Source organism: Sphaeramia orbicularis, chromosome 17 (genome assembly GCF_902148855.1).
Source record: "Sphaeramia orbicularis chromosome 17, fSphaOr1.1, whole genome shotgun sequence".
Classification (NCBI taxonomy): domain Eukaryota; kingdom Metazoa; phylum Chordata; class Actinopteri; order Kurtiformes; family Apogonidae; genus Sphaeramia; species Sphaeramia orbicularis.
Genome location: NC_043973.1, coordinates 16,440,864 through 16,459,792, shown reverse-complemented (window position 1 = coordinate 16,459,792; position 18,929 = coordinate 16,440,864). Strand labels below are relative to the sequence as shown.

General features: G+C 36.9%; 2 protein-coding genes across 2 annotated transcripts in view; both read right to left on the bottom strand.

Moving 5' to 3' along the window:
- The window catches only part of LOC115436969 (sodium- and chloride-dependent GABA transporter 2-like), a 72,827-nt gene extending 72,198 nt beyond the window's left edge, over positions 1 to 629 (bottom strand). Inside the window, exon 1 of the mRNA XM_030160005.1 lies at positions 594 to 629. The gene's annotated coding sequence lies outside the window, so the exon portion shown is untranslated. The remainder of the gene's footprint in view (positions 1 to 593) is intronic.
- Positions 462 to 18,706, bottom strand: LOC115437347 (sodium- and chloride-dependent GABA transporter 2-like). The gene is made up of 15 exons (XM_030160576.1): positions 18,674 to 18,706; positions 15,560 to 15,761; positions 15,326 to 15,460; positions 15,050 to 15,190; positions 14,174 to 14,258; positions 13,951 to 14,083; positions 13,738 to 13,872; positions 12,147 to 12,250; positions 11,733 to 11,857; positions 9,513 to 9,625; positions 9,136 to 9,273; positions 8,927 to 9,029; positions 7,699 to 7,799; positions 2,808 to 2,978; positions 462 to 709 (listed from the first exon to the last, which is right to left on the bottom strand). Exons 1-15 carry the CDS (start codon positions 18,704 to 18,706, stop codon positions 596 to 598), a joined length of 1,833 nt encoding a protein of 610 aa, XP_030016436.1. The 3' UTR covers positions 462 to 595.
- Positions 18,707 to 18,929: the final 223 nt, after the last annotated feature.

The window sequence follows — 18,929 nt, the reverse complement described above, 5'->3', positions numbered from 1 at the left end:
TGTATTGTTATTTACTCTTTAGTATGATGATAAACTATACAATAAATAATTCTGATCCTAGTTTTTGCACAGGGATCATTTGTGGAAACGGTGACATGGCTGCCGAGCATCAGTATGATAGGATCTGTAACAACCATGTCACATCCGTCCACTGACACATTTTGTGTTTTTGTATCAGCTGTTATTGTTTTAGATCCACAATACTAACATTTATGAATAAGAGGAGAATTAACAATAGTAAGTATATAAGTTTATTACTAATAAAGTACTGGTACTGACCAGATCATCATGGGTAATGTCACGTCCATCCACCAGTAAAAGTTTTCACATACACGTGCTATTCAAAATCCAATATTTCCGAAAATATAGCTTCCACTGTCAAATAATATCAGTAGTCTGTGCACAAATGTATTAGCATTATTTCAACACAGTTCTATGCATTTCTTACAACTTTTTTTTTGACAAAAATGGCCACTCATTTGACCCCCTAAGTAAATTTTAGCCGCTCAGTCTCCTATGTCTGTGGTATAGGACATAAATCCCACAAATCTCCCAAAAATGTAAAGTCGACAACCTAATCAATAGTTTCCCACCTTCAGCACTCAGATCTTTCATCTAGAGCACACAGCTCTGGTGTTTCAGGGTGAACCATCCTCTTTGCTGATCTTTGACACAGGTCTGCAGCTGGAGTGCATAAAGTTTTCAGTCTCTGTAACAGAAATATGAAAATTTATGGTTGAGTTGTTTTACATATAATTTGCACAAAAACAAACTTAAAATAAACACAATCATGCTCCACCCTAAAGTATGAGATGTAATTCACACATCAGTAGGTTTACCATGTGGATCAGAATAGAACAGAATGCTGTTTATTGTCTTTATACAGAATGTACAACGAGATTGGAGAGCTTCTCCTTTTTCAGTGCGAGCAGGTGTCTATATATAAAATATAAGGCGCAAAATATGTACAAGATAAAGTCCTACAAGACAGACCAGTTGGCTTTATATCCAATCTGAAGATAAAAGGATAGAATTGAGAAAATAAAAAAATGTAAGAATGTACTGCACAGGATGGTTGGATATAAACAGAATAATTATAGTCCACATGATGATTATTATTCACAGATGGATATAAATATATTACATGTGGGAATGATTATATTGCACGAGATGAATGAATGTTGAGGTAGTATGTATGAGGTAGCAGGAGCAGTGATAGTGATAAATATATTGCATATTGTCTGTTATATTGATGGTTGTGGTCAATTCAAGCAAGACAGAAAAAACAAGTGATTAAAGTAAAGCCCGAAATTATAGGTTTGGCTGTAAACACAACACATTTTGATACACAAAATAACGATCTGAAGACTATCTTGTTCAGACAGGCTTTTAGTTAGGGATGGGTTTTATGACCATTTGATTTTATTTTTGTATTTTTATGCCTGTGGCTGTTCAAGTAGTGATGTGTTTTTTATACCTGTGTATGTGGTTGTGTGTTTTTTATACTTGTGTATGTAGTTGTGTTTTTTTTATACTTGTGTATGTAGCTGTGTGTTTTTGTTGCCTATGTATTTCACTTTTGATTTTATTGTAAAGCACTTTGTGAAATCTTTCTGCAACAAGTGCTATATACATAAACTTTATTATCATTATTATTAATATCATTAACATTATTGTTGTCGTTATTTATATTTATCTTGAAATAAACATGGTCACCTCTAAAACAAAAATGTAAATTTACTGTTGATATATGCAGTTCTCCATTTTAACTCCATTCTAAGTTTCACGCAGCAGAGGTTTTTTTTGTTTTGTTTTTTTATTTGCGCACTGCAAAAATCAAAATCTTACCAAGTGTATTTTTCTCATTTCTAGTCAAAATATCTCATCACACTTAAAATAAGACATTATCACCTAAGGAGTAACTTTTCAATGAGATAACAGAACTTATTTTTAGACAATAGATCTTGAAAATCTTATTTCAAGAAATCTTACCAAGATAATTGTCACTTGTTCCATCGGCAGATTTTTTTTTTTTTGCTTCATTCAAGATTTTTTTTTGCTTAATTCAAGCAAAAAAATCTGCCAATGGAACAAGTGAAAATTATCTTGGTAAGATTTCTTGAAATAAGATTTTCAAGATCTATTGTCTAAAAATAAGTTCTTATATCGCTCTGAAAAGTTACTCTTTAGGTGATTATGTCTTAGTTTAAGTGTGATGAGATCTTTTGACTAGAAATGAGAAAAATACACTTGGTAAGATTTAGATTTTTGAAGGGAGAGTAGTCAGCATTACATTAGTTATCTTTTTATTATTAGAATTTGACTAGTTTCCTAGTTTCCTAGTCAGAAAAGTTTTATTTTTTATACAACTGTTTATCAAAGGTCATGTATTGCTAGTCTTACTCATCATGAACTTAAACATTAGGGGAAAACAAACAAACAAAGCTGCTTTTTACTGAATTTCTCTTTTGTCTTAGTTTTGTTGCATTGTTCATTATAGTTTTTTTTTTTTTTTAATTATTATTATTTCAGTTAACAAAATCATTCGTCCTCTGCTGGTTTTGGTTTTACCTTGGTGTGTGGACAGGTACAATACACTGATGCAAACCAGGGGCTTATGGGGTATTAATCTGATTTAAGAATAATAAAGAGGATAACACATACTAAGTTGTAACCCCACTGACTCATCTACAGATCTCAAGAATCGAATTGGATTCTGATTACCACAGATTTAAATTGTAACTTTATTATAGACACATATTTTTAATACAAGTCCTCCATTTTGTTCCACCACCAGCCACTCGTACCTGTGTCAGAGATCCTGATGTTACTGTCAAACTGTAGAGCATCCACAGAGGACTGAGCAGAACGGAAGAGAAGGCCAGAATTATTCCAATAGCGTAGCCCCACCAGGGATACTGATAGGTGTTGTCGTATTTCAGAGGAGTGAACTTGACCAGAAAGAAAAGTAAGATACCCTGTGAACAACGACAATACACAGAGAACAGAAAAACAGAATGAAGAGTGTGTGGAATATGAAGGTGTGAGATGAATGTAGATTATAAGGCTGTTTATTTATAATCAGAGTTGTGAAGGAAATGTAATAAGTTATAAATCACAAATTAAAGTGAAAATAATGTCAGTAACAATTATTTGAACGTCATCATAATGTCATTTGTTACCTCTGATGATTTTCTTAAACAGGGTGCTTTCATATGTCAACAACAGAAATTAATATATCCTACACAAGCTTTTTACCAAAAATAATATGTCCGACGCAGCCACACTGAACTAAACATTGTGATTAGTATCTGTAATTTAATTCCACATTAGGGCGAAGTCAAAGAAAAGATTAACATCTGGTCAAAAAAATTAAATTACAATAATCTACACCAAACTTATATTTTTGGGTAGGCAATTATTTATATTTTCAGGAAAATTTATTTTGAAATGAGAAAAAACGCGTGAAAAAAAATGTGAGGAGTTTTATGAGTGTGAACGTTTGGAAAGTGACAAAGTTTTCTGCTGTCATTCTGGGTTCATTTTATAAACTCTCACAAATAAACTACATTTATTCCAAATACATTGATATTTGACTCTTATATTATTTATGTCATATTCTAAACACACAGTGTTTACAATTAAAAAATGCATATATCTATGCAAAATACATTTGAATATAATGTTAATGTTTGTATGTTGTAAATATTGAAATAAAAAATGTTTCATTTGAAATTTACTTTTGTTGTCCATCCGTGACGCTGCCATTTGTCAAAACTCTTGCTATTTAAGAATGATAAAATATTTTTTTCCTTTAACCAATCATTAGGTTGTAAAATACAGGGTTTAAGGTATACACTGAATACATTTTAGGGTGAAAATGTCAGAGGAACTTCACTTTTGAGAACTTAATTTTTTGTCCATCCGTAACAGTAATTTTTGCTATTTTTTCTTAAATATTTGAAACAAAATTTTGCCCTTTGAGTATGTTTAAGATGGCATTTAGACCTTTCCAATTATGTGTAATATTTGTCTTAAACTTGTCTGTCCATCTGTGACGCCCTTGACCTCGTCATTATTCCTCAGTATTTGTAATGGGTCAGTAACTACAGACAATAACTAGTCACTTTCCATCACTGCATCCAGAAACACTGACCACATTATTGAATGGCTTTTTAAACAGACGCCACAGAGTTACTACGACTAATCTACAGATACTGGACCACACAGTCAAACACTAATTCAACACTGTTAAGGGTCTAGAGGCTTTACTGGCTCATGTTATGCTGAAATTTGCCAACAGAAGAAATTTCTGGACAGAAAAAAGATGCAAAACAACAGAATGAAAGACTGAATCGGTGATAATATTGTACACATAAGCTTAAACCGTCAGTCCAGATGTTGATATGGAACGGGTGTCCCAGATCAAAAGGGTCTAAGTTTAAGACTGGACTTACAATAAGGACGGCCAAAATCTTCTAAATGGTCTTCAAAAACATCCCCAGAAGTCAGCATTCGAGGAAACCAAGATTCATTGTTGACAAAAACATCTGAGCGCATTGCACAGTGTCAGCAGGTAGACCAGAACAACCTCCTATATTCATTTCCAGGTGTCATTTTCCACACCCAGTGATCATTATCATTGGATAAACAAATTGACAGCTTTATGATGTGACAGGCATGGGCGCTGTTAGACCTGGACATTCAGGGTTTAAGCCCTGGATGTTTTAGCAGTAGCTCCATATTCTGTGCAGTGGCGATTTCTCATAGACTGCAAGGGAAGCTCAGCTTCCCCTAAAATTACGCAAAGTAAATGGTTAAATATGTACGGTTGTGTTGACATTTTACTGACTACAAATGTGTTAGAACATGTTCATCTTAAAGATGAGTTCGTTCAGAATCAGCTTTATCACAAATCAACGTACGCAATGTCGTTCACTTCTCCTCCATTCCCGTGTCTCTGTTTTCTCATCCATCTCTGCTCAGTGCATTTGTCCGTAGACTGTGGGCGTCTGTGGGCTTCAATGGGACTGAGTGGAACAGTTTTTTTCATTGACTAAAAACTGGACGGTAATTGGATAAATGCCAGGATGTTGTCCCGCCCCCGGACGCCAGGCGTCTCTGGGGGTGAATGGAGCTGTGGGTGGAGCTCGGCCAGGCTGGACGCCAGAATCCCACGTGCTGATTGGAGGATCAGTTGAAAGGCTGAATCCCGTTTGATTGACAGCTGTTTTCAGATCTACTCCTTCACTGACACAGTTCAGTTTAATACCGTCACACATTCTGCTGTGAAATCAAGAGAGAAACCACTACGAAATTATTCATTCATTTCTTGCACTGTAAATAAAACACACTCATTGGACTTCCTTCTTTCAATTTAACATAATTTCACTGTTTTCTTGTTTCAGTTCCATAATTTAATCATTTCTTGTTCGAGTTTAATATCGTTTTGTAGATAGTTAAATCAATCAAACTGTTGGCTAGGTCGGAGTGAAAGGAGCATCTGTAGTTTAAAAAGGCTGAAGTCTTACACCCACAACACACTGAGCCAAAGCAGTCTAAGCAGAGAGGACACTGGTCCAGTCCCTGGAAAAGACGCCTACTTGGTATGATAAGGTCACTGAGCATTTTCTTAAAAAGGAACAGAGGGCCGAATGTATGTTTAAATAACTTGACAATTTATTTATTTATTTTTCTGATGTAAGCCGACAATGAGCTTCCCCTGTCTGAAAGACGAGCAACCGCCACTGATTCTGAGCACACCGGTTTTTTACCTCTTACCTTTGCCAAGGAGGTTATGTTTTTACCAGCTTTGGTTTGTCTGTCTGTCTTTGTGCAAGATAACTCAAGAAGTTATGGACAGATTTGGATGAAAATTTCAGGAAATGTTGATAATAGCACAAGGAACCAATGATTAAATTTTGGTGTTGATGGGGGGGGGGGGGGTATCTGCGCTCTCCGAGTGCTTTTCTAGTTTTGTCATGCATACAGATGGAAATTTAAGAGAGAGAGAGAGAGAGAGAGAGAGAGAGAGAGAGAGAGAGAGAGAGAGAGAGAGAGAGAGAGAGAGAGAGAGAGAGAGAGAGATTGGACATGAGACACACACATTTCATCCCATTCACACACCACACTTTGTATTTCTCATGCAGAGAAATTACCAGGATAACGTCCACTAAGTTGCGCCGCTATTTTTTAGAACAGTGGAACAGGTATAGTAGGAATCAAGTGGGTTACCCATAGAGTTCAGAAGATGCCTGCCATGCACCAGCTAATCAAATAAAAACAATACGACTACCAAACAGCCAATCAAAAAATAGCATTGCTGTATCTGAGTAAGATTAGGGATACAGTTAGGGTCAAGGTGAGGTTTAGGGTGAGGGTGAGGGTTAGGGTTTGGGCAGTGGTCTCTAACCTTTTTTTGTCTCGTGACCCCATTTAACATCACAAATTTCTCGCGACCCCAGACATTCAAAACTAAGACTTAGTTTTTTTGGCAAAATTAATTAGTTTTTGATCATGTAATGGTTTGCTACAATATGTTGCAAATAAAGGTTAATTTTAGATGACATTTAGTCTATCTAATATATATTATTATGGATGGAGGCAGAAAAGCCAGGTGTAGATTACTGCACAAAGTGAGAATTTGATTTTCCTTGGTCAGGATATGTACAGTCAGTCCAGCTTGGATTTACAAGGCTGACAATTAATACTGAACAAACAATAACTCAAACTATGAATTATGGAAGAGCTGCAACATCTGAAACCTACCACAATGAACATTTGAAAGATAAACAGAACCACACTGCTTCAGTTTCAGCTTCACAGTTTGTCATGTCTTTTATGGATTGTGATTGTCTCTGTCAACTCACCAGATATTTTTTATTCGTACGTTCTTTTTTTTTTTTTTTTTTTTTTTTTATCAATTACTAGAAATTTCAGGGGACCCCATTTGAATTCCAGGTGACCCCACTTGGGGTCGCCCCAAGGTTGAAAAACACTGGGTTAGGGTTAGGGTTAGATTTATCAACTAAATCCAAACTAGTTTTCTGATTATCAAGCCTTGTGACAATAAAGTGGGCACCACTGTGGACATATCCTGGACAGGTCCTGGACACATCCTGGACAGGTCTTGGACATGTTCAGGCATATCCCTTTTCTTTTAATACAGTCTCACTGTCTTTTACACCATTATGTCTCAATCCAAACATAACCTATTTTTCTTTTTAAAACGTGTCATTTATTATTTGGAAACATGGCACAGCAGCTAGAAGCTCTCATTATTTCAATGACAATAAATATTGGATTGAACTGACCCATTATATTATTTTTTTAAAGTCAGATCATCCTAGGCTGGCACCAGTATACATTGGTTCCTTCATATTTATTTTTTTATTATATAATTTTTCTACACATAGAATAATTTCAAACACATTGGATATCATAAGCAATAATCATATGTTTTCATCATTACTCATTTATTAAGCAGCATAACTCTTTAGCACAACATCTTTCTGAAAATATTTTCCTACAATGTAACTCTTAGTATCTATAATATAGTTCCATATTATTTCCCAATAACTGTAATGGCTCAGTTATACAGACGACAATAACTAGTCACTTTCTATCACAAGACACTGACCACATGATTTAATGGTTTCACTTTTTTTTTTTTTTTACAGACATTAAAAGCTTACTCACCACAGAGACAGACGGTGTTACAAACCTCCAGCAGTATTTCATATAAGGAGTGGGGCGGTAGCCGATCATTTCCTTGACTTTCTCATAATAACGGTCAGCACCTTAGAGAGAAATAATATCAGTGACTTATAGAGCACGTCATCAACACTGAGAGTAATTCTGTATTAGGATGATAACAAAACATTGACAGACTGTTCAGTGCAGATAAGACATTTCTACAGACTGCAAAGTGTGGTGGAAATTTACCAAAACACTGTTATGTGGCAATTTACAAACCTTGAAATGCTGTTTTAGTTCTTGTTTTCTGGCACTTATGGCTGATTCTGATTCAATTTATTTATTATGAAATGAAAAAAATAGTCAAATATACCTTTTGTTCTTGTCATCATAACAAATATCTCAATTTGTAAAATTTAAGTCACGGTGGAATACTTAACCTTCTTTTTCAAAGTTCATGTTGCTCATTCTTATTTGTTATATATATTTTATTTATATTTTCTTTCATGTATAGTGGATCTTATGGTATGTATGCCATAAAGATCATGGAGTTAGTTGGCTTTTTCAGTGTTTCTTGTCTTTGATTAGAGATTAGGTGAAAGAGTTATATAAAGATTACTACATTTATAAAATAGGTAACATTATGGTGTTGCGTACTAATTAATGAGCTCTTATTGGCCACAGACATGAAAAATGCCTTTGCCTCCCTTATAGTCTGTAGGAGAAAAACTCCAGAGTGGAAATCTCTTGACCCACCAAAAGTGTCTGTTTGGCTTAGCGATTTGATGGTCTTCCTAAAATTACGAATAAATAAAGTATTTCACCAGAGGATCAATTGGAAAGTTTCATGAGTTATGGGACGCCTTAATTTTGTATTTTTGATAAACTCAACACCCTCCAGTGGCATCATATACCCTGTAAGCTAGAAATAACGCGCAAAAGTGTCCCTTATTTATTTACCCATATCATTATTTAAATTACTGTGTGTCCCCTCCCCCACTTTTTTTTTAAGTTTTTTAGTTTTTCTTTCGTTTTTGGTTTGTTTTTGGGTTTTTTGGTTTTTGGTTTCATGTTTAGTGGCAGTTTGTATTTTGGAAGGGTGGGAGCGAGGGGATTCAGTTGGTTAAACTAAGAAAAACAGTTCAAGACACTGTATCTAAAATGCATCGTATATTGTTTTTCCCTTCTTGAATTACAAAAAAAAATAAATAAAAATTATGGTGTTGCTTACCAAATACCCATCCCACACAGATCGACTCTAAAATGGCAAAAAACATCATTGGCATTCCACTGCAAGCATAGTAGTCAAACAGCAGAAAAATATAAAGTCCTCCCTGAAAGATAAGAGAAGAGAAAATACAGATTTCACATGAAAGACCAGCTGTTAAAGTAAATATAAGAGACAAATCAACAGCAGGGAAACAGACAGGAGACTTTTACCTGAGTCACCATAAACAGACCGATAACAAAGGACAAACCACAGATGAGCAACAGAAGGAATTTACGCCGATGACCGGTGAGAAAGAAGGATGGATACATGTCTGATATGGATGTGACCAAACTTTCCAGATACACAAACTGTGGGTAAACAACAAACATCCATTGTTTTGAAGCTTTTAAACATTTATACTTTATGCAGTGAGTAGGTTTTGTTGGTAAAATGAAAAAAAATCTAACACTGTCTTTATATTCTCCTTTATGTTTATTCATTCATTCATTCATTCATTCATTTAGTCCTTGGGGTGCTGGAGCCTATCCCGGCTACCTGTGTGTATTTAATGTACATTTTAAATACACTTTAATGTAGTAATACTTACCTCACTGTCCAGTCCAAGGAAGATAATCATAATGAAGAAGAACACAGCCCAGAGCTGAGGTAAAGGCATCATGGAGATCGCTCGAGGAAATGCAATGAAAGCCAGACCAGGACCTGAAAACATGTCAGCACAGAAAACTTTAAAAATGACACTCAGGGAGTTTGGATGAAAGAATTCAATTCACTTCTTCACCACACCACATATTAAAAATAAACAAATAGGTGAACAGGCAATGTGGGCAGAGGAGTGTCAATCATGTTTTTGGTCATGTGTAAAATCGCAGGGGTTCTAGGACAGAGTGGTTCAGATTCTGGAAGAGCTTTTCTCCTACAGGACACCCAGGGACCCCCAGATAATGTACCTGGGTTTGATTCTAGAAGGTACTATTCAAAAGAAGGACCTGTATCTTTTCAAAATATTGATTTTGGCATCTAAAAAGGCCATAAGAAGAAACTGGCTGAAAAGGGACCCTCCAAATCCAAGACAGTGATGGAATATTGTTGAGGAGATTTACTCGATGGAAAGACTGACTTACTATCTCAGAATGAAAGGGGACCCGGGACAAATGGACTGTGTATTTGAAAAAGATGGATCAAATACTCAGCAGACCTAATGGACAGTGATAAAAGCTAAAACAAGAGTTTATTTTCATTTTCATTTATTATTTTTATAATTTTTTTCTACTTTTCTATTTTACTTTATTTTCTCCTTCCCAACTTTCCATGTTGAAAACTTGCATTGTTGTGCAGCTGACCTTGTTCATGTAAAAAACATAAAAATTACAAAAAAAGTTTCCAAAAAAAAAAAAAAAATGACACTCAGTAGATAGTATACCTCCACTATGGTCTTATCTAGTAAATGTCAGTAATAGTGAATAAAACGTCTAGCTTCCATCCCTTCTTTTCTGCACTGACTTCAAAATGTAATGGGCACAGTTCTTGAAAATGGGTGGAGATGTTTTTGCTCTTTTACAACAGCTGTAGACAGAAACACAACCTTTTGACAGTTCAAACATTTGTCAATTTCAAAGATAATTTTAGAAGCTAAGAAAGTCACAGTTTGTGGGTTAGGGTTAGACTGCATCTCTTGTCACACATATCCATGCCACCAACACCGAAACAGCCACTGCCTTGGCTTTGAGAGTGAGTGGAAAAAATATTTAAGGAGGTGAAAACCAATGCAGTCTGGTTATGTTGAAGATGTAAAGCAGTGTTTTTCAACCTTGGGCCATGTGGGGACACCTGAAATTCAATTACTGAAATTTCTAGTAATTGATTAAAAAAAAAACAAAAAAACGTACAAATAAAAAACATATTATGGTGAGTTGACAGAGACAATCCCAATACATAAAAGACATGACAAACTCAGAAGCTGAAACTGAAGCACTGTGGTACTTTTTATCTTTCAAATGTTCATTGTGGTCGGTTTCAGATGCTGCAGCTCTTTCATAATTCATAGTTTGAGTTATTGTTTGTTCAGTGTTAAGTGTCAGCCTTGTAAATCCAAGCTGGACTGACTGTACATATCCTGACCAAGGAAAATCTAATTCTCACTTTCTGCAGTAATCTACACCTGGCTTTTCTGCCTCCGTCCAAAATAATATACATTAGATAGACTAAATGTTGTCTTAAATTATGTTTATTTGCAACGTAGTATAGCAAACTATTACATGATCAAAAACAAATTAATTTTAGCAACAAAAAAAAAAAAAGTCTCTCTTTTGAATGTCTGGGGTCACCAGAAATTTGTGACGTTAAAATGGGGTCACAAGCCAAAAAGGTTGGGAAACACTGCTGTAAAATCATCTTAAATAGTTTGAACAGACAGTTTTGACCACGTCAGCTTCTATTTATGTATTTTCACAGTCTGATAGTTCAACAGTTTCATCACAAACTGCAACTCTCTTTACTTGTAAAGTTGTACCTTTAATACCAGACACTTCCAGTCCTACACTAGTCTGTTTATGTCTACAGTTACCTGCAGAGGTGGTAAAAGTACTCACATTCTGTACTTAAGTAGAAGTACAGCTACTTGTGTGAAAAAATACTCTCGTAAAAGTGGAAGTACTGATTCACCTCCTTTATTTAAGTAAAAAGTACAACTTTTCAATTGTAGTAAAGTACAAAAGTAAAAAGTAAATATAATACCAGACACTTACAGTTACCTGAATGTTGTGAAATGGGACAGACCTAATGTGTTCATCCCTAAGTGATACCACACCTGATTCAGCCACTGTCCTGATGTCAACACCCAACTCATATGACATGAAGCCAAGGACAGAGAAGACAGCAAATCCAGCTACAAAACTGGTTAAACTGTTCAGTAGGCACAGGGCAAATGTATCTCTGAAAGTGAAAAAGATGATTATGTACAGTAATCCTCCATCACGTTAGCATATCATATACACAGTGGTGGAGAATCCCAGCTCCATAAAGTAAAAGTCCTGCCATGTATTTATTCCAACCATTCACTGAACCAGCCCATTTTGATGAGCACCTCTCCTCATCCAGGCAAATGGGATAATTAGTGGAATCACCAGTGTTAGATGAACAGGTAGGACCAAAACATGGCAGGACTTTTACTTTATGGAGCTGAGATTCTCCACCACTGCACAGGGATGTCTGTTTGACTCACCTGTAGCAGTTGTTGTTGAACTTGTTGTAGCTTCCCATAGATGACAAAGTGCCTGTACACACGCAGTAGGAGAATAAAATCTGACTCCCAGCATCCATCCACACCTACAAACAGTTAATACATACTGGAGTTTGGATTGCTGTTCAATATGCGTAACTGTTATTAAGAGTATGTCAACATGAGTGTGCCTCACGCCAAAATAAAAAAAAAAATACATTTGGATTTTTGCCAACACAACTGTTTCTAGACTGTAGGTTACATGACAAAATCTTACTCACATAAGACAAATTCAGTAATCTTTTATCTGCAGCAGATGGCAGCATTGCATCCTCCATAGCATCCATTATTACAGGGGTGTCAAACTCATTTTGGTTCAGGGGCCATATTCAGCCCAATTTGATCTCAAGCGGGCCAGACCAGTAAAATAATGACTTAATAACCTATAAATAATGACAAATCCAAGTTTTTCTTTTTGTTTTAGCACAAAAAAAACCCAATTAAATTTTGAAAATATTTACATTTTACAAAAAAGATGTGAATAACCTGAAAAAACACAAATTTCATTTGAAAAAGTAGAGCAATGTGAACAATATTATGCCTCAACTTATTATTTATACATGTACATTTACACACAATGTTCCATAAACATTTGGTCACGGGCAGAATATTGTTAAAATTTTGGAGTTTGGAACTAAAATTTGAACAATTTCTACAATATTACATATCTTATTATTAACACAACTACAGATCACAGTGGATTCATAAATGCACAAAACATTTAGTAACAGGCAGAATATTGTTAAAATTGCCCATTTCAGGTTGTTCATCTTTGTTTTTATTTATGTATTTATTTGTGTTTTATTGTGAAAGAATAGTTTTGTAAATGTAAATATTTTCACAGTGTAATGTTATTTTTTTCCCCTTAAATTTTTTCTACCTAATTTTTCACAAAGAAAATTTGTCGTTGTCATTATTTATGGGTTATTGTGTTGTTATTTTTACTGTAGATCACACTGGTCTGTATGTGGAACCTGAACCAAAAGGATTTTGACAACCTGGACTGTTCAGGTTAATTTTTGCACTTTCATCCTGCAGGCCGGAATGGAACCTTTGGCGGGCCAGATTTGGCTCCTGGGCTGCAAGTTTGACACCTGTGCATTATTATTTAATAAAACACTTTCTTCCTGACATACAGCACAACTGTAGTTGTGTGTAGTAGGTTGAACTAACAAGACCATAAAACTACTTTACAGCACCAGGTTAAACAAGTTTACTGTTTTTCCAAGTCAGTAGGTTAGTGTAGAACTCACTCATGATCCCTCACACTCCACCCATTGAAATTCTATTTTTCCTAATTTTTAGATGGACAAAACTTGACGTTTACATAAATAGAAAAGCTGCATTTGACATACAACTGTACAGAATTTTAAATGTACTTTTTATGGTTTGTTTACAGGGAAGAAAATATTCAAAGTCTGACACTAACATCTGCATCTGAAATGTTTTTTTTATGCATACAGTTTTCCCTGTTCTTTCTTTGATTGTTACTTAACACAACAATCAAACTAGTCACACAGTGTTTTTTTCTCACCTGTGGATCAGTCAGACGTGTGGGATCTGGCAAGAGATAAAACCTGATCCCATCTATGGCTCCAGGTAAAGTCACACCTCGGATCAGATACGCAATCAGCATAAAATAAGGAAAAGTAGCTGTGAAATAGACAACCTGAGACAGACGCACGGATGTGGTTAATAACGGATGAAGTTCCAGGTCAGGATTTTTGTTTTAAAGACTCATTCTTACCTTTCCGGAAGTCTTGACACTTTTGAAGATACAGAGGTAACAGACGATCCAGCTAAGAAGAAGACACCCAACCAGGTCCCAACACATGTCCCCTATCTCATCAATCCCATCAGACAAACGTAGGACCCGTCTCCTAAAAACACAAAGAAAACTTGTCAGGAAACAACTTCAACTGTCAAGTGATAAAAACTGTCCACACTTAAATTAATAATAACATACTTACTGCCAGAATTCTTTGACTGATGATGTCACATTTTGGTTGAGATGACCGTACGCTGAGTCATTGTGACTAGAATCAACACAGTTGTCTTACAGTGGGAGAACAAAACCATGTTAGAGAAACTACAGATGGTTAATGCAAGAGAACACAGAGAACCATGGAGAAACTCAGTGTGTACAAACATCAGCATGATAACAATAGTACAACTCACATTTATGTGATAATCAGGTGAATTATGTGATGAATTAACAAAACCAAACAGAAGTCCTCAATTGTACACAATCAGACTTCATATCATGACAAATACCAAAAGTAATGAAACTCTAGACTCCTGTAGTTTTAGCCACTGCTGTCAGTCTGCTCAGTGTCCAGACGTAGGTTCTAGTACAGGGATGTCAAACTCATTTTAGTTCAGGAGCTACATACAGCCCAATTTGATCTCAAACCAATAAAATAGCAACACAATAGCCTATAAAAAATGAAAACTCCTTATTTGCTCATTTTCAGTGCAAAACAGTAGAATTAAATTGTGAAATTGTCTACATTTACAAACTATCCTTTCACAAAAACTGTGAATAACCTGAAAAACCTAAAATTTCATAAGAAAAATAAGTGCAATTTTAACAATATTGTTCCTCAGCTTATCATTTTTACACGAGCATTACAACTTACAGATTAGAGTGAATCTATAAAGACACAAAACATTTAGTAACAGCCAAAATATTGGTAAATTTTTGTGAGTTTGATACCCTTGACTGTTAATATCTTCAGTGTAATTTTTACACTTGGCAAACTCATCCTGCTGGACAGACTGGAACCTTTGGCGGGCCAATTTTGGCTCATGGGCCTTATGTTTGACACCCCTGTTCTAGTTTGTACCTGTGTTCCAGGTGTTGTTACATCTGGCCCAGGGGAGCTCAGAGGTGAAGGAAGAGAAGAGGTAGAGGAAGGCCCAGGCCAGGATGACGATATAATACGTCACAGTGTAAAGTGTAATCATTTGAGTTCCGTAGCCTAAACCTAATGAAACAATTATAGTAATATTTCAACATGAAGTAAAGAAGCAGAAGAAAAATATGAAGTAAAGAAGTAGTAATGCACATTATTTCAGTTGTTAGAATTCACTGTACTGAACATGTAGCTGAGTTCCAGCACCTTCAAATAAAGGACATATTTTCCTCCAGCATGTGACTCCACCTTGACCAGTTAACTGTCCCACTGACACCTCTAGGAAGAAGATGGGGATTCCACAGGTGACCAGAAACAAGATATAAGGCACCAGGAAAACTCCTGCAGAAACGACCAACAATACATTACACAGAGAAATATATTTATAATGTTCAACAAATTCACTAAACAAAGTTGAAATTTAAAGCTTTGACAGACAACCTCCTCCATTTTTGAAGCAGAGATATGGAAACCTCCAAATATTCCCCAGACCGATGATTTCTCCAGTGATGGCTAAGACAAACTCCCTCTTATTGGCCCATTGGCCTCTCCGATCAGTCTTTTCCATGAGATGATGTGGACTGTTACCATCCCTCATCAGAATCTTCTCTGGATTGTTTGTTGATTCCATAGACGAGTCGTGCTGGAACATGAATGATAAGCAATTAATTAAAGTGACAGTCCTGTTGTTACTTGTTGCTCATCTTCCATTTTACTTCACAGTAATATAAAATGACTTGTAGCAAAAAGTGAAAAGTCTTGAAGAAGAATGCAGAGAATGTGGATGTTGCATTCTTTCTCAGTTATAGAAGAACTAATGCTATAATCTGTCATTGGTTCAAACTGGAGATGGAATCTGGGTGTCCCTGCTTTATTGGTTGAGGAGTTCTAAACTAACCTTTATGTACACTGGTGCTCAACAAAACAACACGTCAGAAGGATACGCTCATATTCCTCAGCGACAAGACGATTGTTATTATTATGGAACAAAATGGGGTAGCTGTGGCTCAGCTGGTAGAGCGAATCTTCCAATGACCAAAGGGTCAGCAGTTCAAATCCTGTCAAAGTGTCACTGACACTGTACCCTAAATTGCCCCTCTGGCAGCACGTTGCATGGCAGCAGCCACCTACTGGTGTATGTGTGTGTGAATGGTGAGGCCTTGTAAAGCACTTTGGGCGCCATGATGGTGTATAAAATGTGCTATGTAAGCGCAGTCCATTAACCAAAATAATAGAATATATTTTCTACAAAAACAAAAAAGTATCACATGACTCATGGCACCATCTTTCTACTGTGTTTGTCCAGACAGTTTTTTACACTATGTCCTACATCAGGGGTGTCCAACCTTGGTCCTCAAGATCTACTATCCTGCATGTTTCAGATGTTTCCCTCTTCCGGCACAGCTGACGGTCGTTATCAGGCTTCTGCAGAGCTTGATGATAGGCTTATCATTTGAATCAGGTGTGTTGGAAGAGGGATACATCTAAAACATGCAGGACAGTAGCTCTTGAGGACCAGGATTGGGCACCCCTGTCCTACATGTTCTAAAATAGCAGGTGGTGCTATGGGTGAAATAACATGTATCAGTGTCCTGCCGAGTCCTGCCAAATAATGCACCAGTTTTTACCATCAGGACAATAGCAGAAAATAACAGTTTCTATATTGTTTTGGGCTGACCTATGTTCTGAAAACACCACAGACATGAAGGTTAAGTTCTGCATTTATCTAACACTCCCCATCGTCCCAGTCATTGACAACTGGCCCAGTGACTGGAAGGATGGTGGACTCACTGCAGTGGACAGATGGACTTTCAGTAAGATAAAAGGCGTAATAATAAATAAGTGCTTACTCATTTTGGTTTTATTTTGTCGATTGTACTTTACTGATCAATGTGTAACATCTCTGATATGACATAAAAAATTGATAGCACTAAGACAAAGCACAAAATTTGTAACACATAGAAAAAAACCTACCTGAATTATTTTTTAGTGTCTTCCATGTAGTTCAGCAAGAAACAGATGTAATCCTAAAATTCAGTTTACGGTTCTCTAAGATAACTGGACAAGACTACAAAGGCAGAGTACAAAGACTAAACTGTGTGTGAGCTGTAAATCTCTGTGCACATTAGTCAGTGCCAGCAGTGACAATAGATAAACATTGAAATGTTAAAGATTTCTAAAATGTAATGGATGTTCCATTGCTTGGTCACTCCATTCACACTTGACGCATCTACAGATAAAGATAACATTCTTACGTCAACATGAAACTTTTTACAACTAAATAGTACACACATGAGCTATCTAAGGTACGATTCTGTAATGGACACAACTGGCTAAATGGAGTCTTGTCATATACAGTGTCCCTTTTTGCTGTGCCCAGAGGAGTCCACTTCAAAGGTTTTGTAATGTTTAAACATGATATGCACAAACCTTCAGCCTGACTTATTAGGCACACTACTGCCACCCAGTGGCCTGACTTATCAGTGCATGCCAAAGTTTTTGGACAGACAGACGGACGGACGGATGACCAACTGATGACAGTACCCTGCGGCCAGTGTGGCCGAGGGTAAAAATATGAACAACACTTATTCCACTAGTGTAGTGAAAATTTTCAAAAACAATACAGAGATGCAGTAAAAAAGGAAAAGTACACAGTAAGAAACCATGTGACTCCTTAACCTTGTGACTATTAGCCAAAACAGGTGCAGTCTCCTCAAGAGGCAGTAACCAACACTTACCGCAGGCATCACCAAATGACAGACCTTGGTCCTGACCTGGACCCAGTGATGGTTCTGTCCGGACCCGTGACCAATCTGATAAACTCCTGAGAATGGATCATGGATCGGGGGGCGGCTGTGGCTCAGTTGGTAGAGCGGGTCGTCCAATGACTAAAGGGTTGGCGGTTCGAATCCTGGCTCCGACTGTCCACATGTCAAAGTGTCCTTGGGGAAGACACTGAACCCTAAATCGCCCCCAGTAGGGCCAGGCAGCGCCTTGCATGGCAGCAGTCGCCCGCTGGTGTATGAGTGTGTGTGTGAATGGGTGAATGTGAGGAATTGTAAAGCGCTTTGGGCACCATGAAGGTGTAGAAAAAGGTGTTTTTAAAAAAAAAAAAAAAAAAATTTTTCATAAAGTACTTTTTCCAAAGGTGGCAGTTATAGACTGCAGGTGCTGCTACTTCAGCTAATAGACAATAGCTTCACTCAGATGAGCCAATCAAATTGCTTGTTTACCCTGCGCAGCGCGCGCACCAGAGCAGAGAGAAAGACACATATGGCGGCAGGCCAACTGCCATGGAGACAGTGATGGCGGCATGTCTCACTCCAAAACAAGGAAAGTTGATGCGGAAAACCATTGTTTTTAGGGTGCTTTCACACTGCGTACCCAAGTCTGTACTTTATTTAGATACGTTCACAACTTTCCCGCAGATGTTGCCTTCACAAGCACGTACCGCGGCCTGTGTGTGTGTTCCAGGGCTGAAACAGTAGGTGGCGGTGTGAGGGAATTCTGTCACTATCCTACAAAGGCAGAAGTCAGAAGAAGACAAACTCTTACCGCAGTGTTTCCGCTGGTCAGGGTTTGGCCCATGCCGCCACACCACACATTTCATACAAAAAAACACATGACTGCCGCATTAGACTTATTATATGTATAATATATAATAGTCCAGGACAAACGTCCTCCCCTCAGATGAAAGTTTCCGAAGCTTCAAGGGCAGAGAAAAGATAAATGAACGTAAAGTTTCACTTTCACTTCTGTGGGGGCACAGACACCCACCGGCCCTTACCCCCATACTATTATGAGTAGGACG